Below are 26452 nucleotides of genomic sequence, written 5' to 3'. Positions count from 1 at the left end.
AAGAGACGTTACATTAAAAAAAAGACCCCGCCCATACCGCAGGAACGTGACTTTTTCATACCGTGGTATACCTTTAAACCGGTAACCGGCCCATGCCTAGTTAACAACACACTTTTCTGTGGTATGTCAAACTCAGAACACATATTTATTCTTACTTTACATATAAAATATACATATAGAATATACAACCAGCAGTTAAATTACTAAAGCACACAAACATTTCTAGATATAACCTCTTAATGTTGCTCTGAGTGCAACACAATGATGCATTTGACTTAAATATGTACAAAATGTTTTTACCATCACAGTCTCTCAAATTTCTGTGGAAAACACTGAAACACTGGATTTGTAATATCACATTAGAAGTGTGTTGTTCAATTTGCAATTTACTTTCACTTTATTGGCAATATGTTATAAATCATAATAATTAAATACAATATATATGAGATAGTGTGAGTGTGAGTAGCCAAACACATACATGGTATTCACTCCCAAATTTAGTTTAGGTTAGAATACAAAATTAAAGGTTTGAGGGTCTGCATGAAAAGACACACACACACCTACACACACACACATATACAGACACATATACACCTACACACACACACACACACACACAAATACACCTACACACACACACACACACACACACATATACACCTACACACACACACAAATACACCTACACACACATATACACCTACACACTCAGACACACACACACCTACACACACACATATACACCTACACACACACATATACACCTACACACACACACACACATATACACTTACACACACACATATACACCTACACACACACACTCTCTCACACACACCTACACACACACACACACTCACACACACATATACACGTACACACATGCACACACATACACACACAAACACACACACATATACACTTACACACACACATATACACCTACACACACACATATACACTTACACACACACATATACACAAACACACACACATATACACTTACACACGCATATACACCTACACACACACATCTACAGACACACACACACACACACATACAGACACATATACACCTACACACACTCACACACACACACATATACACCTACACACACACACACACACATACACACACACATACACCTACACACACACACACCTACACATATACACCTATACACACATACACACACACACACACACACACAAATACACCTACACACACACACATATACACGTACACACACACAGACACACACAGTCACACACACACATATACACCTACACACACACACACAAATACACTTACACACACACACTCACACACATATACACCTACATACACACAGACACACACACACATACACCTACACACACACACATATACACCTACACACACACATATATATACCTACACACACACATATACACTTACACACACACACACACACACAGTTGCTTCTCACTGTTTAAACAGATAAAGCCGCCTTTTTGCAGATCCAACTGTTTTTGTTTCCACAGCTCACTGATTTCCATCCTTGGTTTTGGACAGAAATTGCACAGTAGCCGTTGTTAGCAGGTTGTGTCATCCAGGATCTGAGGGAAGAACATAATGTTTAGATCAAGGCTGATAGATTTTATGATTCAAACTGTTTGGGAATGTGTCTTTTACTTTTCAGTCAGATCACTTCCATCGATCCACTTCCATTTCTCTGCTTCAGCTCTCAGTCCAATCCAGTAGCCAGCGAGTCCTATTTTGTACCAACTGTTATCACTGATGAATGTCTGAGGACAACAGAAAGACACTTATGAGAGATATTTAAACACTGAACTTAAATAAACACACTGTGGCTCACAGACTCAGAAAATACAGTTTCATTTCATATAGGCTGTCATAAAATTCCACCAGTTTTCTCATCGAAGCTTGTAAAGCGCAGTTTCAGGAGCGGGAACACACCCCAATTACACCCCTTCCGGCTCCTATATAAACAAACCTAACCCTCTTCCCCCTCTTTCGCTCTCGTATTCAGCGTTTCGGGTGCAGGCAGTCTCAGTCAAGCTTTCGTGGTCATCCCAGAAACAGATCGTACTTCCCGCATAATTGCATTAACAAAACTTGAACAAACCCACTGATTATTACTCCAAGAGAACTGCAGATCAACCCATCCGACTTGACTGAAGATTCGTGTGAAACCGGTGTTACAAATCAACTGGTTTTCACATTAACTGGTTACCTTTGTTTATAAACGTTGGGCCTCTGTCACTCCGACTGCAGATGTTCCAATCACGGAGAGAAAACGTTTCATTTCATATAGGCCTTCATAAAACTCCCACAGTTTTCTCATTACCTTTTCATCTTCATTAACTATAACAGCCAAGTCTGAATTCTTTCCTCTGCAGTCCTCTCGAGCTTCCTCCCAGGTTTTCAGTCCACCATAAGTATTAGGGCTATTGATTGCATAACAGCTGGACTGGTGGTGCAGCCAGTCATCTAGGCAAGGTTTACACCGTCTGTCTGAAATAAGAGAAACCAACAAATAAACAATAATAATAATAATAATAATAAGTTTATTTATATAGCACATTTTTAAAAACAGAGTTTACAAAGTGCAAAATCATTACAATACAAAGCAGGAGACACACAACACAGAGAGCAGTAACAAGACCGACATTAACAAGATGAAGGTAGGGGACAATGGAATACAGTAAGGAGATAATGAGAATATAAAAATAAATAAGACAAAGTAAAAATAAAATAAAATAAAAGACAGTAGCAATAAACAAAACAAACAAACGACATCATATAAAAGCTAGCCTGTAGAAATGAGTGATTTGAAAGAAGTTACTGAATCTGCTAGCTTTTCAAAGCTGAGGGGCCCTGATGGTGAAAGCGCTGTCCGCTCTAGATTTCAACCTCATCTCTGGGACAATCAGAAGAGCCTCAACCCCGAGGATCTAAGGCTGAGGGCCGGCTAATATGGAGTCAACATGTCTGATATGTAGCTGGGAGCTAGACCCAGACGTGCTTTAAAAGTGATCAGTAAAATCTTAAAATCAATTCTAAAATGAACAGGGAGCCAGTGAAGAGAAGCGAGGATTGGGGTGATGTGATGTTGTCTGTTAAAACCAGTAAGAAGCCGAGCTGCTGCGTTCTGAACTAGTTGGAAGTGAGAGAGACATTTTTGAGGTAACCCGGAAAGGAGAGAGTTGCAGTAATCTAAACGGGAGAAAATGAAAGCATGAATAATTTTTTCCAGGTCAGAGTGGGTGAGCATCGGCTTGTTTGGAGATTGTTCTTAATTATAAATAACAGGACTGGACAATTTTTGTGATATGAGGAATTAAACTTAATTCTGAGTCAAACAGGACTTCAAGTTTTCTAGCAGTGGGCTTCAGGTACAACATTACTGCATTGAGACATTATTATTGGTTATTTTTGTGCTTGAGTTATGAGATCTGAACTTACTTCCATCTTTTATTGGGCAGTAGGCATCAATGATCTGCTGGGTGACAGTAACACAGTTCTCTATTTTTCGTATTTGTTCTGTTAAGTTGATCAGTGTCTTCAGCTCCTGGTTCTCTTCAATTAGTTTCTTGATCTTCATTTCTGAGACATTATATTCCTTGGTCAGGTTGGTTTTCAGCTGTTGGTTCTCTGCAGTCAGCTTGTTGTTGTTTTCAGAGATGACAGATGTAACTACAGCGACAGACAGAGGAAAGGGTCAAACTTTGAGAATTTGTTGCAAAGCTATTTTATTTATGCAACACATTTTATACAAAAATATCTTTAACATTATCATAAAAACATTAAAATGACAGGTTCACATTATAATATGATCACATTATATGAAGACTATGAGGAAATATAAAAACAGGGTTTTCAGTTCTGCTTTGAAGTTGTGACAGAGTTGTTGAATTAACAGATAATGCTGACTTGTGTTAACTAAATGTTTTAAAAGTCGGTCTTAAATCAATACTCAGGTATCTGTACAAACATTAAAACGTGTTATGTGTGCTGTAAATATTCCTCCTGTTCATACTGACCATTAAAACATCCCCTCTACACATGTCTGCAAAGATATATTACAAACCTTAGCTGTAGTGTGTGCGTGTGTCTGTGTGTGCATGTGTGTGTGTGTGCATGAGTTTGTGTGCATGAGAGTGTGTGTGTGTGTGCATGCATGCATGTGTGTGCGCGTGTGTGCATGCATGTGTGTGTGCATGCACGTGTGCGCGCGTGTGTGTGCGTGAGTGTGTGCATGCGTGTGTTAGTGTGTGTGTGCATGTGCGTAAGTGTGTGCGTGTGTGTGCATGTGTCTGTGTGTGTATGCATGAGTTTCTGTGTGTGTGTGTGCATTCATGTGTGTGTGCATGCGTGAGTGTGTGTGTGTGTGTGCATGAGTGCATGTGGGTGAGTGTGTGTGCATATGTGTGTGTGCATGAGTGTGTGCATGAGAGTGTGTGTGTGTGCATGCATGTGTGCGCGTGTGCAAGTGTGTGTGCATGCACGCGCGTGTGTGTGTGTGTGCGTGTGCATGCGTGTGTTAGTGTGTGTGTGCATGTGTCTGTGTGTGTGTGTGCATGAGTTTCTGTGTGTGTGTGCATTCATGTGTGTGTGTGTGTGTGTGTGCATGAGTGCATGTGCGTGAGTGTGTGTGTGCATGTGTGTCTGTGTGTGTGTGTGCATGAGTGTCTGTGTGTGTGTGTGTGTGTGTGTGTGTGTGTGTGTGTGAATGGATGAATAAGAGCTAAATTATAAAGCACTTTAAAGCACTACATTAATGCAGTCAGAACAGAAGTGTAGGATCTCCTCCATTTGAAGGCTGTTATGAACAGAAGGAATGATTGCACCAAGACAAAACTGTAACAATGTACATATAAACATCTGACTAGTGTTTTAAAACTGACTTTAAAAAAAACAACAATAATAAAAACATGTAATTTGATGTGATATTCACATAGAGGATACTCACAGTAGATATGAAGGACCAAGATTACCAACAGTATCACCCAACTCACTGCTACTGGTAGAAAACACTGAGTGAAGGAGCCACACTTCTTATCTAAGAAAACAATAAGGATTGAGCAGAATGATGTCAACACTTTGATTTCAAAATGGACTTTTTATAGATTATAGAAACTTTGAACCTTTTTTAAAAAATGTGAAAAATCCAATGCTTTAAAGAAAATGAAAGTTTGTCAACTAAATAATGTTTCTAACATACCTGAGGTGGCTGACATCTTGTCCACAGTGCACACAGCTGTATTAACGTAGTCACTTACTTCCCCAAGTTTATCTGAAACAGTTCAGATCAAACACTGATGTTTAAATATCTGCAGTAAATTGGCTCTTATTTACAGAATCACATCCAATCTTTTGCTGCCAGTGTGTTGTCATGTATCAAAAGCTTAAAAAAGAATAAACTAACATACTGTTTCACTAAAAGATGAAAACCTCATTGAGTGTTTATGTATTAGAAAGCATCTTACCTCCAGATGAAGCAACAGTGAGCGTCTGTGTGTTTCTGTTCATCCTGAACTAAAGACACTGACAGCCAGCAGTCCTGTATGAAGATTATAAAGACATAAAGTAAAGAGAAGAGGAGGGTTTCAGTTCTGCTTTAAGTTGTGACTGTGACGTCAGCGTCTAACGCATCTTGAGATCATTTCTGGAAATAATCTAATGGTGTTAATTTTTTTTCACACCATTTCAGTTCTGCTTTGATCTGCAGTCCTCTTGAGCTTCCTCTCAGCTTCTCTGAACAGGGGGGTATTCCAGGTAGGAGGTTCAACAAACTATGGGTCTAACCAAGAATTGTGAGTTGACTTACTCTGAGATGGGAAACGCTGAGTATCCGGTTCCAGAACAGCTGATCTGAATTAGGTAAATCAACTCTGAGTATGTTAACCTTGAGTTTGGGGCGTGCGCGACCACTATACAAAGCCATCATCAATGGAGCCCCGATACCTTGATTCACCATGGCAACTACTGAGAAAAAAAGCTCGAGTTACGTCACCTCACTATAACTGGAGCTCCCCCTGTAGGCCCGTGGCGAATATGATCATATATTTCACAAAAAGTAACACCGCTGCAGACGCTAAGGAGAGAGAAGCGGCATGGAAGAAACTGCTGCCCGAGTCAATGCTTCAGTTTTAATGCACCACTCCACTGACTTACCTCACTTAAAATTGTAGCATACAGGTGAAAAAGTGGTGTAACGTATTTGGAAGCAGCTAAAAATGAAATAAGAAAACGTAATTCAGAAAAGGCACATTTTGCTGGGTTATGATTGTACCTCGCTTTGATTTTATTCATATTTGACGTAGGGTATTAAACAAAGTAAATATTAATTCAGTGGCTACTTCAACATGTAGTAATTTAAACCCTCAACAGAAAGCTGTTTAACACATATGTCCTCTCAAGACTAACATGTGACGATGTGTACATGAATATTAAATAAAATACTTCCTAAAAATAAGATGAACAAGAAGGCAGATATGGCCGGACAATGTTAAGAAATGATTGAGTGTAATGAACAGTGATACCGTTCTAACAGATATTCATCTCGGAATTGAGCCCTGAGTACATCTCCCGACATAAGGCATTGCGAATGAATTCTGCCTCGATATCTATCGGATTGCGAAGAAACGGACAACCCATGTGTGGCAGCTTGCTGTCTGGCAGGTGGGAGGAGACAAGTAGAAACTCAGGGTTTCTTAAAGAACACCTGCCAGCGAGCAAGTTATGTTCACAGAGTCAGTTACCATGGTGACTGAGTTTCAGTTACCTCTCTTTCTGGAACGGATAACACAGTGTTTCCCTCATCTCAGGGTTAACTTACTCTGAGTTTTCACATAACCCGGTTTCTGGAATACCCCCCACGATGATCAGGGTTATTGACTGCAGAACAGCTGGACTGGTTGTCCAGTCAGTCGTAGGACTGTGTGATATGACGATATATTGAGGCCGGCTCTACGCTGGAGCAAGGGTTTTTTTTGTTTTTGCTTCTGATTGGGTGGGTTGCAGCCTACAACCCAATTACACTGTACTGCATGCATGAAGCTCCAACTTTCTTTGAAATTATTAGTTTAAACGCCCCATTTACCATGTTGATGATCAGTGCATCAGTCTATCCACTCAGCGCTGTGTCAGTGCTTCATTATCAAATCCAGTTTGCATAATGAGAGGATGCTCAAATCAATGAAACTCCATTCCATGTTTTCACTGCTACCTTACACACACACACACACACACACAGACACACACACACACACACACACACACACACAACCACACACACACACACACAGGGCTGGACTGGGACAAAAAATCGTCCCGGGCATTTTGAGCCGAGACCAGCCCACCAGGTATTGATAGAAAGACAATGAAGCCTCTGTCTTGTTGGTGTATATGTACTTGTCTAATACTCTTAAACCTACACCATCCTCCCAGTCCCGTTATTCTATACAGTACTTAGTGGAAACCAAAAGGCTGCTTGGTCTAGTTAACCTCCTGAACAATGAACAACGTATGATGGGATCCTGAAATTAGGACAGAGAGGAATAGAGGTGAGACATGATCATTGATGAATATTAAAATGAATAAATGAAAGATTTAGTAATATTTTCATAGACTATTTATTCACAACATCAATAAACAGCACAGCAACACAGAATATTTCCTCAAACATGGCAACCTTTAAAAAGTGAAAGGAGACAGAGAGAGAAAGGTCAGAAAGAATAACACTTGATGGACTTACTTATGATCACAATAATAATCTTTACACTAGAAAATGTGGGAAAATAGTTGTCTCCTGCTCTTCCGTCTCCTCTCTCTCACACATGGTGGGTTAAAACCTGGTGTAACATATAAAGATTGACACAATATGTTGAGGTTTGGAGGAGTTCCCAGATAACAACAGCATAAATTAAATATTTAATTTTCACCTGACAAAAATGTTCATTTTTAGAGTGAATAATATTATTAATAATATTGACAGATGACGTGTGAGTTGCTGATCAGAATGAAAAAGTGTTTCTGTCTGTATTTTAAAAAGGATAAAGTGAGAGGAGGATAAAAGGAGGAAAGAGGAGAGACGGGAGGAGAGATTGGACTAAAAGGAGGAGAAAACACAAGAGGATGAGAGATGTAAGAAAAGAAGGAGGGAGGATGAGGAAGAGGGAAGAAAAGAAGACATGATTAAAGAAAATGAAAGGATGAAAAGAGGAGGAAATGAGAACACTGGAAAGACGATGAGATCAGGAAAGGATGGAGGGAAAGGGAGGAAAAAGGAGAGAAAGAAGGAGGGAATTACATATGAAAATGAGTGGAGAATACATGGGGATGAGAGATGGAAGAAAAGAAGGAGGGAGGAGGAGGGAAAAGAAAGGTGTAATAAGGGGAGACAGATAGGATGAGAGGAGGACGAGAAAGGAAAAGAAGGAAGAGTAAGAAGAAAGTGATGAAGAAACAAGAAAAGTCGAGAGGATAAGAGGAGAGGAGGAAAACAGAGAGACATATGAAGAAAGGACAGAGTGAGAGAAGAGGATAAAATGAAGAAAAGAGGAGAGACAGAAATAAGAAGAGGAACAGTGTGTTTAAAGCACAGCAGCAGCTTTATGCTTGTTTGGTTGGTTCAGTTTAAAAAGTCTTAATGAGAAATCTTCTTTATTTCCATCTGTTCAATAAATCAACTCTGAGCCTGATCCACTTCTAAAACATCTGGAACTCTTTCATTGATAAGCAAAGACAATTAGTTTAGTTACTAGAAAAGTCCAGAGAAATTTTGAGTGCCATGGGGCTACTGCCGGGATGAGTACACGATTTATTTCCAGTGTTCAAAAGTCACCCTCATCATATTCAGCCAATCACAAAAAAGTAGCTCAGTTTCCGCCCAGCAACAGGCCCTACGGTTGCTATGGTGATGTGTGAGAATCTGCTTGGAAATTCTCAAAATGCCCCCAGAATTTGGCTTCGGACAAGGTCCCAAACAATTGCAAACTGTGAGAAAACCGTAACTCCTGTCCAAAAACCAAAAACACAGTGAGAGACACAGAAGCCGGCAGATTCTGACAGGGTTCATTTGATTCAGATATTCCTTAAAATGAGCGCGTAAGCTCAGTGCGAAGACAGAGTGAGATTCTTTTGAGAAAAAAAAGACGATTACATTAGGGTCAATGGGGAGCGAGACAGGTATTGCCGCCGGTCTCGCCCCCCCGTTTAAATTTCCGCCTGTCAATGTCACATTTTATGAATCCCAACACCTATGTCTACATTTTGACAAAAAATTATTTGTTTCCTTTTCACGGTTTGGCCGTGAGCTTGAGTTAAAAATAAAAATTAAGATTATTTTTTACTGTTTCTCGCACTCAAGCTAACTGACGTTTCCATTCTAACTTTGAAGAAAAAGTGATTTCCACTCCTCGTTTGACTGCCCATAGTTTGAAAAGTTTACATGTAATGTGAAAACAGTTTCAAGAGAGCACAAGTTTTCCTCCATTTTAAAGTATGAATCACATTTCTACGTGCAGGTATGAGAGAGCTAGGTGACTGCGAAAAAAGGTGAAAAAAATTTGAATTTGTTTTTGTTTTTCAAAAAAATTCCCATTCATTTCCAATGGTGAATTCTCCCGTTTTTTTTGGAATAACTTTGGGAAGAATTGGAATTTCAACACCAAAAGTCATAGCACTTCTTTCCCGATTGAACCGCACGTTTTGATGTAATATATTGTCAGGGTTTTCTCAAAGCTGCAGGACGAGTTACGCGCTGAAATTTGGCGGAAGAATAATAAAAAGTATGGATAAGATTAAGAGATGCCTGGCAGCTACGCACCCGTGGCACTAATTAGAAGAAACACAATATAGGAAAAGATATTTACTGAAACAGTATTTTATATATTCATAAAATATACAACCAGCAGTTAAATTACTAAAGCATACACACATTTCTAGACATAACCTCTTAATGTTGCTCTGAGTGCAACACAATGATGCATTGACTTAAATATGTACAAAATGTTTTTACCATCACAGTCACTCAAATTTCTGTGAGAAACACTGAAACACTGGATTTGTAATATCACATTAGAAGTGTGTTGTTCAATTTGTGTGATATAGGATTCTTGCTATTTATTTTTATTTTTTATTTTTATTTTTTTATTAGCAATATGTTATAAATCATAATAATTAAATACAATATATATGAGATAGAGTGAGTGTGAGTAGCCAAACACTCGCGGCAACACATACATGGCATTCTCTCCCAAATTTATTTTAAACTGTTATATCAACAAATAGGGTTAGAATACAAAATTAGAGGTTTGATGGTCTGCATGAAAAGACACACACACACACACACACACACACACACACACACACACACACACACACACACACACACACACACACACACAGCATATACATGAATAGCGTTGAGAAGAAGAAAAAATCCCCCATTCTGAATAAAAAATCTTTGTATATATATTTACAATCTAGTTGATATGATATTACATGTTATTAATCTTTACAGAGTATCCAGTAACCTTCTCATGTGGCTTCTCACTGTTTAAACAGATAAAGCCGCCTTTTTGCAGATCCAACCGTTTTTGTTTCCACAGTTCACTGATTTCCATCCTTGGTTATGGACAGAAATTGCACAGTAGTCGTTGTTAGCAGGTTGTGTCATCCAGGATTTGAGAGAAGAACATAATGTTTAGATCAAGGCTGATAGATTTTATGATTCAAACTGTTTAGGAATGTGACTTTTACTTTTCAGCCGGATCACTTCCATCGATCCACTTCCATTTCCCTGCTTCAGCTCTCAGTCCAATCCAGTAGCCAGCGAGTCCTTCAGTTTTATAACTGTTATCACTGATGAATGTCTGAGGACAACAGAAAGACACTTATGAGAGATATTTAAACACTGAACTTAAATAAACACACTGTGGCTCACAGACTCAGAAAATACAGTTTCTTTTCATATATGACATCATAAAATTCCCACAGTTTTCTCATTACCTTTTCATCTTCATTAACTATTACAGCCAAGTCTGATTTCTTTGCTCTGCAGTTCTCTTGAGCTTCCTCCCAGGTTTTCTGACCAGAAGTATCAGGGTTATGGATTAAATAACAGCTGGACTGGTGGTGTAGCCAGCCCTTCAGACAAGGTTTACACTGTCTGTCTGAAATAAGAGAAACCAACAAATAAACAACATTACTGCATTGTTACATTATTATTGGTTATTTTTTTACTTGAATTATGAGATCTGAACTTACTTCCATCTTTTATTGGGCAGTAGGCATCAATAGTAACGCAGTTCTCTATTTTTCGTATTTGTTCTGTTAAGATGTTCAGTGTCTTCAGCTCCTGGTTTTGTGTCTTCAGCTCCTGGTTTTGTGTCTTCAGCTGCTGGTTTTGTGTCTTCAGCTGCTGGTTTTGTGTCTTCAGCTGCTGGTTTTGTGTCTTCAGCTGCTGGTTTTGTGTGTTCAGCTGGTGGTATAGTCTCTTCAGGTGCTGGTTCTCTGCAGTTAGTTTCCTGATATTGATTTCTGAGACAGCGTAGTCCTTTGTCAGGTTGGTTTTCAGCTTCTGGTTTTGTGTCTCCAGTTTCTGGTTCTCTACGGTCAGCTTGTTGTTGTTTCCAGAGATGACAGATGTAACTACAGCAACAGACAGAGGAAAGGGTCGAGGTTTGAGAATTTGTTGCAAAGCAATTTTATTTATGCAACACATCTTATACAAAAACACATTATCATAAAAACATTTAAATGACAGGTTCACATTATGATATGATCACATTATATGAAAGCTATGAGGAAATATAAAAACAGGGTTTTCAATTCTGCTTTGAAGCTGTGACAGAGTTGTTGAATTAACAGATAATGCTGACTTGTGTTAACTAAATGTTTTAAAAGTCGGTCTTTAATACAATACTCAGGTGTCGATACAAACATTAAAACTTGTTTTGTGTGCTGTAAATATTCCTCCTGTTCATACTGACCATTAAAGTCTGTGTAAAGTGATAATAAATATGTGTTCTGAGTTTGACATACCACAGAAAAGTGTGTTGTTAACCACCCTGCCAAATTCGAATGATTAAAAAAATCGTCAAATATATGAAATTAGGCTTCAAAGTTGTGTAAAAGTCTGCCTATTTCTCTTCTCACAAACGCTGTGGGAGGGGCCGTCGAGTCCGCTGAAACCCCGCCCCCTACCAAGTGTCACCTGTCAATCAAAGTCACCACCCCTACCAGAAACATGGACGCTAGGTCTGAGAGCTTTCTGCTGCTAGCTCAGCTGCTAGCTCGGCGGCTAACTCGGCTGCTAACTCGGCGGTTAGCTCGGTGGCTAACTCGGTGGCTAACTCAGCTAACTGTAGACTGTAGTAGTAGTGTGCGCTGAATATATTTATACCTCTACAGCAGCAGGGGCGGGTTTATGTGATTTTCAGACCCGCCCATTAAATCCAGACACAGAAATCTTGAAACACAGTTTGTGAAGCCTAGCCCCGCATTTCAAATCTAAATGGTTGAAATGCTTTTTACACCTTTTTTAGAAATACATTTATGACCTATTTAATGTGTTTAGAAGAAAATGTCTGAATTCACTTTACACAGTCTTTAAAAGATCCCCTCTAAACATGTCTGCAAAGATATATTACAAACCTTGTGTCCATGCGTGTGTGCATGCGTGCGTGTGACTGTGTGTGTGCGCGCAAGCGTGCGTGTGCATGCATGCATGTGTGTATGTGTGTGCATGCGTCAGTATGTGTGTCTGCGTGTGTGCGTGTGTGTCTGCGTGTGTGTGCATGTGCATTTGTGTGTGTGAATGGATGAATACGTGTTAAATTATAAAGCACTTAAAAGCACTACATTAAATGCAGTCAGAACAGAAGTGTAGGATCTCCTCCATTTGAAGGCCGTTATGAACAGAAGGAATGATTGCACCAAGCCAAAACTGTAACAGGGTACATATTGTAACGTTGTGGGGTAGCTAGGTGGGTAGAGGAAGGACGACGAAGAGGCAGAGTTGCAGTTGTCAGGTCAACAGAGCCCAGATTTATTACTTTGTCGTAGCAACAGCTAACCCAAGGTTGAGGTGTCCCCGGAAAACAACAAACAGCCTGTCTCCTCACTGAACTTCTGCTCATTTCATCTATATCCCGTTCCCACTCCCCTTCCAACCCCGTCTGACGTGAACTGTCGTAACACCCCTTACCCCCTCCCCACAACTTATCAACAAATACCCCTACGGTGGACACCTCCCTCAATAGAAATATTGTACTCAACACACATAATAACAATCACTATATACCCAGCGTTACACTGCCCCCCACTTTCTAAATCTCCTCGTCCGAGGAGTCAACTTTCAGTCGAAATAACTCTACGCTGTCTTCTGGGCCGAGGGGTCCTCCCCACCCTGCCCTCCCCAAAATACTGTGTGGGGATAACTGCTCCAGGCGGTGTGACCTGAACGTCCATCTGCTGTTGGGCCGCCAAACGCAGTGGCCCCCTTGAAAGGTGCTGTGGGGATGGGGCCCCCTCTGCCTGATGTGTTTGCACAACCGTAGGAGACCGGGGATCCTGTCTGTGGTTTGGTTGGTTCAATCCTCGGTATGGTGCCAGGCGGTCGCGGTGTATCACCACCACTCGGCCCCGTCCTGTCAGCCTCACCCTATAAACTACCTCCCCCACTCGTTCCAACACCCGGCAGGGTCCAACCCAATTACCTGCAGTTTAGGTGACTTCCCCTTGGTCCGCTTTGGTGCATAGACCCACACTAAGTCCTCTGCCTTGAAGTGAGTCCCTTTTGTGTGCTGGTCATAAGCTCGCTTTTGCTGGGCCCCCGCAGTCTCCGCTTGTTTCCTTGCAAACTCGTGGGCCTGATCCAGCCTCTCTCTTAGTTGGGTAGCATAGTCCGGACCAGCTGGTACTAGAGGGGTATCTGGGGGACGCCCATACGCCAGAGTAGGGGGTGTCCTGAGTTCCCTACCCAACATCAACAGAGCTGGCGTGCACCCCGTGGTCTTTTGTGTCGCTGAACGGCAAGCCATTAAGACTAGTGGTAGCTGCAGTTCCCAGTCCTTCTGATCCTTGGCTACCACCAGGGCTAGCTGTGCCCCTAAAGTGCGAATAAACCTCTCCACCAGCCAGTCACTCTGGGGGTGTAGAGGCGTCGTCCGGTTCTTGTGTATTCCAAGTTGTTTACACATTTCCATGAATAGCTTGGCCTCGAAATTCCTCCCTTGGTCGGAGTGCAGTTCAGTGGGCACCCCAAAACGGCTGAACATCCCTTCAATCAGCACCTCACAGACAGTAGCCGCCTCTTGATCCGGAACAGCCACCGCCTCCGGCCATTTGGTGAAGTAGTCCAGTGCCACCACCACATAACGATTTCCACTTGACGTGCAGGGAAATGGGCCTAGTATGTCAACAGCCACTCTGTCCATTGGTGCCCCAACCTGGTACTGTTGTAGTGGTGCTCTACTCTGGCCTGTGGGTCCCTTGAGGGCAACGCAGGGATCACATCTCTGGCAAAAGGCTTCTACGTCACGCCTACAAGTGCTCCAATAGAATCCCTGTCGCACCCTCTTCAATGTTTTGTTTACCCCAAAGTGCCCCACTCCTGGTTGGCCATGATGGAAGCTAAGTACCTCCTCCTGTCGACTCTTTGGCACCACCACCTGCCATCTCTCTCTTCCCGACGCCGGCTCCTTCCAACGTCTCCAGAGTACTCCATCCCGTAGCGCCAGGCCCTCCCACTGTGACCACAGGCCCCTCAGGCCCCTCCCGATGAGGCAATCTCTGACCAATCTGGACGCTGGTTGGCCTCCAGCCACTCTAACACTGTCCTCAACTCAGAGTCCCCCAGCTGCTCTCTGGCCCAGTCTGTTGTATCATCCAGCCGCAGGGCCATACAGCGCTCTGTTTGCTCCTTCACCGCCTCCCTGTCCCTCGCTTCAGCGCGGCCACAGTGCACACAATCGGGTCCACAAGGTCGCCTGGAGAGTCCATCCGCATTTGTATGACTGTTCCCTTGCCTGTGTACCACAGAGAAGTTGTACTCCTGTAGCTGTTTGATCCATCTCGCGACCTGCCCTTCCAGCTCTCGGAACGACATCAACCACCTGAGGGAGGCATGGTCTGTCCGAATTACAAACTTGAGTCCACACAGGTAGTGTTTGAAGTGGTTCACAGACTCGACCACAGCCAACAGTTCTTTCCAGGTGACGCAATAGTTGCACTCTGGCCTCAAGAATGTCCTGCTGTAATAAGCGATCACTTGCTCACCTTTGGGCGTGATCTGGGCTAGGACTGCCCCTAGGCCATCATTGCTTGCGTCTGTGTCCAACACATACTGTCCCTCCGGATCTGGGGTCGTCAACACCGGGGACTGACACAGGACTGATTTCAGTGCATCAAACGCTTGCTGCTGCTCGGGACCCCACACAAATCGCACATTCTTGCATGTCAGCTGGTTCAGAGGTGCAGCTACAGTTGAGAACATGGCAATGAAGCGGCAGTAATAAGAGGCTAACCCCAGGAAGGAGCGCACCTCAGACGCATTCTTCGGAACTGGCCAGTCCCGGACTGCCCTGACCTTTTCCTCCAACGTGCTCACCCCCTGCGCACTCACTTTGTTGCCCAGGAAAGTTAGTTCTTTCTGCATCAGTCTGCATTTCTCAGGGTTCAACTTTAACCCTGCCTGTTGGATCTTGGAGAAGGCCAACCGGAGGGCCTGCAAAGCAGTGTCGAAGTCCGGGCCATGGATCAGAACATCGTCAAGATAGACTTGCTTGTTTCGTGACGGAACATCCACGAGCACTTGCTCCATGAGCCTTTCGAATGTGGTCGGGGCGTTGCATAGCCCGAACGGCATGACTGTGAATTGCCACAGTCCAGAACCAGTCGTGAAAGCTGTCTTGGGCCGGGCCTCCGGGGACAGTGGCACCTGCAAATACCCACTCCTTAAATCAAGAGAGGAGAACCAGGTGGAACCTCTGATTCCATCCAACGCATCATTGACTCGGGGCAGGGGATATGAGTATTTGACTGTGATCTCATTCAGCGGCCTGAAGTCGACACAAAAGCGCCACCCTGGATTAACTTTCTTTGGTACCATTACCACAGGTGACACCCATGAGCTGTTTGAAGGTTCGATCACTCCAGCTGCTCTCATCTCCGCCACACACTGTTCAGCTGCCGCCTGTTTATTCAATGGTATGCGACGCGGGCGCTGACGAATTGGATGCGCTGTGCCTGTGTCAATCTCATGCTGGATTAAGTGGGTCCTGCCCAGATCCGAAGGTGAAGTGGCAAGAATTGATCGAAACTCACACAGCAAATCCCATAACTGCTGCTGCTGCTCTGCGGACAACCCCTCTCTACTACTCTCCAGCACAACCTTGATAGTTTCCTCTTGGGTGGGTGGGCTTTGTGGGATACAACACGTGATGCTGCCATTCCCAGCTGAATTATTGGCGGCAAGTTCGCCAGTCAGGCACAGTTGGGGGTCTGAGCCGGTTAGTTTCACTGGAAGATCCTGATAAAGAATGGCACCTGTGGACAGGGGTATCAAACCTAATTGGCCTTTATCCCGCACCACATCCACACATGGAAGGGTTGTCAGTTCCTGGGTGTCTGTCCAACTGGTGGATGGTTGTGGACCCTGAGAAGAAACTATTGGTGATGGCTCTAGTCGAACCACACGCTCACTTGGAGACTCAGGGAGCTCCGGACATAGATCCGTCGGCCATACTGTGGTGCCAGTGTACGGTGGCAGTCTATCAGATGTGCTGGGTGCCTGGACTGACTTACACAGATCATCATCAGCTATCAGGGGTAGTGGGGGACCATCCATGAACGTCACTGTTCTCTGCCCCACATCCAACACTGTATTGGTGTCCTTCATAAAGTCAAAACCTAGCAGGCACTCCTCTTGAATTTCTGCCACCCACATTATGTAAGGGAAAGTCTGCTTCCCCAGCTGGATATCGACTGTGCAATGGCCCAGCATGGCTGCTTGATCTCCGGTCACTGTGATGAGGGTCCGCACTGTTGAGCACCACTGGAGATCCTCCGGGAGCATGTCTGGCTGTATGATCGTCACTGTTGAATCAGAGTCCATGAGCGTACACACTGATTTCCCATTAATCAGGGACCACACCCGTGACACTTTAGGTCCTGAAAGGGGGGACGCAGGGCCCACTACCTCAAAACAGTTATTCCTAGCAGCTGAGTGCATGGAAAGTGCATGAACAGGGGCGGAGTAACCTTCCTCACCTCCGCTCCCCACCCCGTTTCCCGACGGCTGGCTTTGGGCAGGTGGCATGGGATCGTTGAGTTCAGGGCAATGGTACTGAATGTGACCCCTCTGGCCGCATCTCCAGCAAGTCTGCGCCTGCGGGTCTGGTGGACCCCTGTAGTCTTGAGGCCTAGGGGGTCTTTGGGCGTCCCGTTGTGTAGGGGGGGGATAGAGGGGCCGTGGGCGAGAGGGCTGCGGGGGTTTCACATTCCAGCTCTCTGTAAAGATCTGTTCCACCTCCTGTGCACGCTCCAGTGCCCCCTCCCAAGATAAGGGGTTGCTAAGTCGCACCTGCTCCCGCAGTCTGTCAGGTGTCAGCCCACTGATAAAAGCTTCCTTTGTAAGGATAAACCTCTGCTCCTCACTGAACTCTGGAAATGCTTTGCGGGCTAGGTGGCGTAGCTCAGCTGCATAGACCCCCAATTTCTCACCTTCCCGGCGTTTTCTCTCATTAAACAGTCGCCTTGCGGTCGATTTACTGGTGGGATCGCCAACTGTCTTTCTATGGCCCATGCTATAGCTAGGGGATCAGTCATGTCCATCTCTGAGAGGTCTAACAGAACCCTTCTAGCCTCTCCCTCAAGGGCCGCGGCCAACTGGACCGCACTTTCAGTCTTGTCCCACTGATTGGCTCTCGCTATCAGCTGGAATTGCGCCCAGAATTTCTCCCAATCAGTAGATCCATCGTATCGCCCTGCTTTCACTTGGCCTTTCGTCTGATGAGTTGTAGCCGCATTAGCTGTGGGGGCACCAGCTATAGCTGCAGCGAGGGCTTGTGCGAGAGCAGTGGTCAGCAGTGCAGTAGAGTCTGGGAAGGACACTGGACCGGAGTGAGGGGGGTCCCCGGTGGCACAGCCAGACCGATCTGCCATTGGGTTGCAGTAATCCCATTGGTCGCCGCTAGCTCTGTCCCCGATCCGTCCCGGTGTGAGCGATCTCATGTGATTAGCCTGGTTAGTTGCAAAGCTAACATCACCCTTCAGAGCTGAGGTTTGGGTTGCTGGAGTCATCGGAACATAGTTCCCACCACTAGGGCTCATGTAGTTAGACTGGTTAGCTGCTATGCTAACAGTCTCCAGTTGCGATATCATAGCATCCTGGTAGCTAGCTCCCTCAGCCGATGGGCTATCCAACCCATCCGTGCACAATCAGCCTGCGAACTAGCTGGTTCAAACTGGGATGAAGCAGGGATATTTTGATTCGGAGGCAACACTTTGTCAGTATCTTGCAGTGAGGGTTGTTTAGTAGGAAACTCAGAGTCACATCTTTGGTTACCAGCCCTGCTGTGCTGTTCAACCATCTCAGCATAACTAGCCTTCAGCCACTGCTTGAACATTTCCCTCTCAGTTTCGTGCTGAGCATGACTTGAATGCATCATCCTCCCTTTCTGAGCTTGACTTGTATGCATCATGCCCCCTTTCTGAGCTTGACTTGAATGCATCATGTCTTCCTCATCTGCACTTGAACACACCATCATTACTTTCTGATCTTGCCATGAATGCACTTCCGTTTCTTCCTGAGCTGCACTTGAACGCACCTTAATTTCTCTTTGAGCATGACGCTGCCGCCCCTCGCTCGCCTTCATCCCTCCCGACGGAGGCGGAGTTAGCCATCCACACGCTTCCATCTAGTTACCGGAGATGCAGGATAAGTCCAGCACTTCTGACACCATTGTAACGTTGCGGGGTAGCTAGGTGGGTAGAGGAAGGACGACGAAGAGGCAGAGTTGCAGTTGCCAGCTCAACAGAGCCCAGATTTATTACTTTGTCGTAGCAACAGCTAACCCGAGGTTGAGGTGTCCCCGGAAAACAACAAACAGCCTGTCTCCTCACTGAACTTCTGCTCATCTCATCTATATCCCGTTCCCGCTCCCCTTCCAACCCCGTCTGACATGAACTGTCGTAACACCCCTTACCCCCTCCCCACAACTTATCAACAAATACCCCTACGGTGGACACCTACCTCAATAGAAATATTGTACTCAACGCACATAATAACAATCACTATATACACAGCGTTACAATATAAACATCTGACTATTGTTTTATAACTAACTTTGAAAATATGTTAATCTATCCTTTACATAAGAACTAACAACAATAATAACAAGCTATGAAAAAACATTTAATTTGATGTGATATTCACATAAAGGATACTCACAGTAGATATGAAGGACCAAGATTACCAACAGTATCACCCAACTCACTGCTACTGGTAGAAAACACTGAGTGAAGGAGCCACACTTCTTATCTAAGAAAACAATAAGGATTGAGCAGAATGATGTCAACACTTTGATTTCAAAATGGGCTTTTTATAGATTTTTGATTCATTAGAAAAACTTTCAATTCTTAAAGTATATAAAAAATCCATGCTCATAATACTAACGTTTGTCAACTAAAGTATGTTTCTAACATACCTGAGGTGGCTGACATCTTGTCCACAGTGCACACAGCTGTATTGACGTAGCCACTTTCTTCTTCAAGTTCATCTGAAACAGTTCAGATCAAACACTGATGTTTAAATATCTGCAGTAAATTGCGTCTTATTTACAGAATCACATTTTTGTATTAGAAAGCATCTTACCTCCCATTGAAGAAACATTTCGATGTGTAAAAGCAACAGTGAGCGTCTGTGTGTTTATGTTCATCCTGAACTAAAGAGACTGACAGCCAGCAGTCCTGTATGAAGACTATAAAGACATATAAAGTACAGAGAAGAGGAGGGTTTCAGTTCTAATTTAAGTTGTGAAAGGTGTTAGGTTAGTGGGTTAGGTGTTAGGGTTAGTGGCTAACACTTCTTGACATCTTCTCTGGAAATAATCTAATGGTTTTAATGGTTTTAACAGGTTGTGGTTGCAACCTATTTTCACACTATTTTAGTTCTGCTTTTCTCTGCAGCCCTTATGAGTTTCCTCTCAGCTTCTTTGAACAGGAGGATCAGGGTTATTGACTGCAGAACAGCTGGACTGGTCAGTCATAGGACTGACAGTGCATCAGTCTATGCACTCAGCGCTGGGTCACACTTCATTATCAAATCCAGTCTGCATATTGAAAGAATGCTCAAATCAATTTAAAAAAAAAAACATTACATGTTTACACTGCTACCTTACACCCAGACAGAGTTATACACACACACACACACAGACAGACACAACCCTTATAGCCTGTCAGTCTGTTCCTTGCTGCCCTTTCGTCTGTGTGTGTGTGAATGTGTGCAGCAGCTAATGGGACACAAAGACACTGAGACAGAACATGTACAATGTGTGTGTGTGTGTGTGTTAATCATATTTAAGCATAAAGAATATTTATTTAAACTAATTAATTAAGGTCTACTTCATTTTTTCACAGACAGGAACATCACTGTTATGAAATTATTAAGTAAATCTTATCATTAAGAGAGTAGATTTTATTATACTTTTTTATGACTGGAAATCTGCTTGGAAATTGTCTGGAAATAAATCATGTACTCATCCCGGTTCAAAAGTCACCCTGATCATATTCTGGTTATGAGAAATGTCTTGTTATATTGTTAGTATAGCGCCCCCTGTTTGCAGAAATGGCTCAAATACGACACACTTTTGTATTGTGAGTGTATGCACAATATTTACAAAGTTCAATTTTACCTTGAAGATGTATGGCACATTAAGTGCATCAGGCCATGCCAGGAAACTTAAGTGAATACTTTTAGCCAATCACAAAAAAGTAGCTCAGTTTCTGCCCAGCAACAGGTTGCCAAGGGCAGCTAAGGCCGTACGGTTGCTATGGCGATGTGTTAGAATCTGCTTAGAAATTCTCAAAATGCCCCCAGAATTTGGCTTCTGACAAGGTCCCGAACAATTGCAAACTGTGACAAAACCGTAACTCCTGTCCAAAAACCGAAAACACCGTAAGAGACACAGAAGCCGGCAGATTCTGACAGTGATTATTTTATTCAGATATTCCTTAAAATGAGCATGTAAGCTCAGTGTGAAGACAGAGTGAGATTATTTTGGAAAAAAAAGACGATTACATTAGGGTCAATGGGGAGCGAGACAGGTATTGCCGCTGGTCTCGGCCCCCCCGTTTAAATTTTGTTAATACACCGCCTGTCAACGTCACATTTTATGAATCCCAACACCTATGTTTTTTGTTTTGACAAACAATTATTTGTCTCCTTTTTACGGTTTGGCTGTGAGCTCGAGTTAAAAATAATAATTAAGGTTATTTTTTACGGTTTCTCGCACTCAAGCTAACTGACGCTTCCACTCTAACTTTGAAGAAAAAGTGATTTCCACTCCTCGTTTGACTGCTCATAGTTTGAAAAGTTTACATGTTATGTAAAAGCAGTTTGGTATTTTTCGAGAGAGCACAAGTTTTCCTCTGTTTTAAAGTTTGAATCACATTTCTACGTGCAGGTATGAGAGAGCTAGGTGACTCCGAAAAAAGGTGAAATTCCCATTCATTTCCAATGGTGAATTCTCCCGGTTTTTTGGTAATAACTTTGGGTATAACTTTTTGGAATTTCAACACCAAAAGTCATAGCACCTCTTTCCCGATCGAACCGCACGTTTTGATGTATATATTGTCAGGGTTTTCTCAAAGCTGCGGCACGAGTTGCGCTGAAATTTGACTGAAGAATAATAAAAAAGTATGGAGAAGATTAAGAGATGCCTCGGAGCTGCGCACCCGTGGCACTAATTAGAAGAAACACAATATAGAAAAAGATATTTACTGAAACAGTATTTTATATATTCATAAAATATACAACCAGCAGTTAAATTACTAAAGCATACACACATTTCTAGACATAACCTCTTAATGTTGATCTGAGTGCAACACAATGATGCATTTGACTTAAATATGTACAAAATGTTTTTACCATCATAGTCTCTCAAATTTCTGTGGGAAACACTGAAACACTGGATTTGTAATATCACATTAAAAGTGTGTTGTTCAATTTGTGTGATATAGGATTCTTGCAATTTACTTTTACTTTATTGGCAATATGTTATAAATCATAATAATTAAATACAATATATATGAGATAGAGTGAGTGTGAATAGCCAAACACATACATGGTATTCACTCCCAAATTTATTTTAACTATTATATCAACAAAAAGGTTTGATGGTCTGCATGAAAAGACACAGACACACACACACGCACACACATACACACACACAAACACACACATATACAGACACATATACACCTACACACACACACATATACACCTACACACACACACACACACACATATACACCTACACACACACACACCTACACACACACACATATACACCTACACACACACATATACACCTACACACACACTCTCTCACACACACCTACACACACACACACACACACACATACACCTACACACATGCACACAAACACACACACACAAACACACACACACACATATATACAACTTCACATACACACGAACACACACACACACACACACATACATCTACACACGCACACACACACATATACACTTACACACACATACACCTACACACACATCCACATATACACATACACACACACACCTACACACATGCACACACACATACACACACAAACACACACACACACACACACACATACACACGCACACACACATACACATACACCTACACACACACACAGTTGCTTCTCAATTTTTAAACAGATAAAGCCGCCTTTTTGCAGAACCAACGGTTTTTGTTTCCACAGTTCACTGATTTCCATCCTTGATTTGGAACAGCAATTGCACAGACGCTGTTGTTAGCAGGTTGTGTCATCCAGGATCTGAGGGAAGAACATAATGTTTAGATCAAGGCTGATAGATTTTATGATTCAAACTGTTTAGAAATGTGAATTTTACTTTTCAGCCAGATCACTTCCATCGATCCACTTCCATTTCTCTGCTTCAGCTCTCAGTCCAATCCAGTAGCCAGCGAGTCCTGCAGTGTTCCAACTGTTAACACTGATGAATGTCTGAGGACAACAGAAAGACACTTATGAGAGATATTTAAACTCTGAACTTAAATAAACACACTGTGGCCCACAGACTCAGAAAATACAGTTTCATTTCATATATGACATCATAAAATTCCCACAGTTTTCTCATTACCTTTTCATCTACATTAACTATAACAGCCAAGTCGGATTTCTTTCCTCTGCAGTCCTCTCGAGCTTCCTCCCAGGTTTTCTGATCAGTAGTATCAGGGTTATGGACTGTATAACAGCTGGAATGGTGGTACAGCCAGCCATTTAGGCAAGGTTTACACTGTCTGTCTAAAATAAGAGAAACCAACAAATAAGCAACAATAATAATAATAATAAACTTTATTTATATAGCACCTTTTTAAAAACAGTGTTTACAAAGTGCTTTGACAGACAAAGCAAAATCATTACAATATAAAGCAGGAGACACACAACACAGAGAACAGTAACAAGATGAAGGTAGAAGACAATGGGATAGAGTAAGGAGATAATGAGAATATATAAAATTATATACAAATAAATAAGACAAAGTAAAATTCAAATAAAATAAAAGACAGTCAACATGTCTAATATGTAGCCTGGAGCTAGACCAACACTTGCTATAAAAGTGATCAGTAAAATCTTAAAATCGATTCTAAATGAACAGGGAGCCAATGAAGAGAAGCGAGGATTGGGGTGATGTGATGTCGTCTGTTAAAATCAGGCGGGGAGTTCCGGTCCTCTGAAATGAGGCCAACGCGGAAGTAACTTAAAACTGCATTCTATCAAAAGGCCACCAGGGGGCGACCGCTTTGGTGTCAAAAGGACTTCCGTCTCTATACAAGTCAATGGAGAATTCACCAACTTCTCACTTGATTTCTAACCTCAGTAAACGTTTTCAAAATGTGTTTATGGTCTCAATCGCTAGTTTAAAGCCTTCTTCAATGCAGTATGATGTTCATTTGGGACATTTTGGCCTCCCTGATTTTATATGTGACGATAAAGCAGGGTATGCATTAGGGCGTGGCTACGGCGCCTCATGCCCCTCCTGATGCCCATATAAGTAGAATCTGTTTTTATTTTTCCCAGCATGCACCTGAAATGTACAAGATGGTGCTGCTCAGATCCGAAACTATTGGCTTCCGAGCAGCAGTCCACAAACCAATGGGTGACGTCACGGATGTTACGTCCATTTCTTATATACAGTCTATGGTTAAAACCAGTAAGAAGCCGAGCTGCTGCGTTCTGAACTAGTTGGAGGCGAGAGAGACATTTTTGAGGTAACCTGGAAAGGAGAGAGTTGCAGTAATCTAAACGAGAGAAAATAAAAGCATGAATAATTTTTTCCAGGTCAGAGTGGGTGAGCATCGGCTTGTTTAGAGATTGTTCTTAATTGTAAATAACAGGACTGGAAACTTAATTCTGGGTCAAACAGGACTTCAAGATTTCTGGCAGTGGGCTCCAGGTACAACATTACTGCATTGTTACATTATGATTGGTTATTTTTGGAATTGAGTTATGAGATCTGAACTTACTTCCATCTTTTATTGGGCAGTAGGCATCAATGATCTGCTGGGCGACAGTAACGTTGTTCTCTATGTTTCGTATTTGTTCTGTTAAGTTCAGTGTCTTCAGCTCCTGGTTCTCTGCAGTTAGTTCTTTGATCTTCATTTCTGAGACAGCACTGTCTTTTGAAAGGTTTTCCAGCTTCTGGTTCTCTGCAGTCAGCTTGTTGTTGTTTTCAGAGATGACAGATGTAACTACAGCAACAGACAGAGGAAATGGTAAAACTTTGAGAATTTGTTAAAAGGCAATTTTATTTATGCAACACATTTTATACAAAAATATCTTTAACATTATCATAAAAACATTAAAATGACAGGTTCACATGATGATATGATCACATTATATGAAGACTATGAGGAAATATAAAAACAGGGATTTCAGTTCTGCTTTGAAGTTGTGACAGAGTTGTTGAATTAACAGATAATGCTGACTTGTGTTAACTAAATGTTTTAAAAGTCGGTCTTAAATCAATACTCAGGTATCTGTACAAACATTAAAACTTGTTATGTGTGCTGTAAATATTCCTCCTGTTCATACTGACCATTAAAAGATCCCCTCTATTCATGTCTGCAAAGATATATTACAAACCTTAGCTGTAGTGTGTGCGTGTGTTTGTGTCTGTGTGTGCATGAGTGTGTGTGCATGAGAGTATGTGTGTGTGTGCATGCATGTGTGTGCATGAGTGTGTGTGCATGTGTGTGCATGTGTGTGTGTGTGCATGCGTGTGTGTGTGTGTGTGCATGAGTGCATGTGCGTGAGTGTGTGCATTTGTGTGTGTCTGTGTGTGTGTGTGCATGAGTGTGTGTGTGTGTGTGTGCATGAGTGTGTGTGTCTGTGTGTGTGTGTGTGTGCATGAGTGTGTGTGTGTGTGAGTGCATGAGTGTGTGTGTGAGTGTGTGTGAGAATGGATGAATAAGAGCTAAATTATAAAGCACTTTAAAGCACTACATTAAATGCAGTCAGAACAGAAGTGTAGGATCTCCTCCATTTGAAGGCTGTTATGAACAGAAGGAATGATTGCACCAAGACAAAACTGTAACAATGTACATATAAACATCTGACTAGTGTTTTAAAACTGACTTTAAAAAAACAACAATCATAAAAACATGTAATTTGATGTGATATTCACATAGAGGATACTCACAGTAGATATGAAGGACCAAGATTACCAACAGTATCACCCAACTCACTGCTACTGGTAGAAAACACTGAGTGAAGGAGCCACACTTCTTATCTAAGAAAACAATAAGAATTGAGCAGAGTGATGTCAACACTTTGATTTCAAAATGGACTTTTTATTGATTATAGAAACTTCGAACTTTGAATGAATAAAAACTATGTTTCTAACATACCTGAGGTGGCTGACATCTTGTCCACAGTGCACACAGCTGTATTAACGTAGTCACTTACTTCTTCAAGTTCCTCTGAAACAGTTCAGATCAAACACTGATGTTTAAATATCTGCAGTAAATTGGCTCTTATTTACAGAATCACATCCAATCTTTTGCTGCCAGTGTGTTGTCATGTATCAGAAGCTTTAAAAAGAATAAACTAACATACTGTTTCACTAAAAGATTAAAACTTCATCAAGTGTTTATGTATTAGAAAGCATCTTACCTCCAGATG

General features: G+C 42.3%; 2 protein-coding genes across 2 annotated transcripts; both read right to left on the bottom strand.

Annotated features, from left to right (window-relative positions):
• Positions 1-1472: 1472 nt before the first annotated feature.
• Positions 1473-5244, bottom strand: LOC133983983 (CD209 antigen-like protein C). Its single transcript, XM_062423199.1, has 5 exons — positions 5229-5244; positions 3470-3700; positions 2352-2518; positions 1676-1788; positions 1473-1599 (listed from the first exon to the last, which is right to left on the bottom strand). Exons 1-5 carry the CDS (start codon positions 5242-5244, stop codon positions 1473-1475), a joined length of 654 nt encoding a protein of 217 aa, XP_062279183.1.
• A 17712-nt stretch (positions 5245-22956) lies between these two features.
• Positions 22957-26194, bottom strand: LOC133983982 (C-type lectin lectoxin-Phi1-like). Its single transcript, XM_062423198.1, has 5 exons — positions 26179-26194; positions 24796-25020; positions 23409-23572; positions 23160-23272; positions 22957-23083 (listed from the first exon to the last, which is right to left on the bottom strand). The coding sequence occupies exons 1-5, from the start codon at positions 26192-26194 to the stop codon at positions 22957-22959; spliced, it is 645 nt and encodes a 214-aa protein (XP_062279182.1).
• Positions 26195-26452: the final 258 nt, after the last annotated feature.

This window comes from Scomber scombrus, chromosome 7 (assembly GCF_963691925.1).
Source record: "Scomber scombrus chromosome 7, fScoSco1.1, whole genome shotgun sequence".
Taxonomy (NCBI): Eukaryota; Metazoa; Chordata; class Actinopteri; order Scombriformes; family Scombridae; genus Scomber; species Scomber scombrus.
Note: the sequence above shows the minus strand (reverse complement) of the source record. Positions and strands in the feature narration are given on the sequence as shown.

What these genes read in the sequence shown, in the direction of transcription:
- LOC133983983 (XM_062423199.1), bottom strand. An exon ending in CTGCCCAATAAAAGATGGAA is followed by an intron (nt 2,519 to 3,469) that starts GTAAGTTCAGAT and finishes CTCTTATTTCAG; the next exon opens with ACAGACGGTGTAAACCTTGC. An exon ending in TAGTTAATGAAGATGAAAAG is followed by an intron (nt 1,789 to 2,351) that starts GTAATGAGAAAA and finishes TGTTGTCCTCAG; the next exon opens with ACATTCATCAGTGATAACAG.
- LOC133983982 (XM_062423198.1), bottom strand. An exon ending in TAGTTAATGTAGATGAAAAG is followed by an intron (nt 23,273 to 23,408) that starts GTAATGAGAAAA and finishes TGTTGTCCTCAG; the next exon opens with ACATTCATCAGTGTTAACAG. An exon ending in GGAAGTGATCTGGCTGAAAA is followed by an intron (nt 23,084 to 23,159) that starts GTAAAATTCACA and finishes TTCTTCCCTCAG; the next exon opens with ATCCTGGATGACACAACCTG.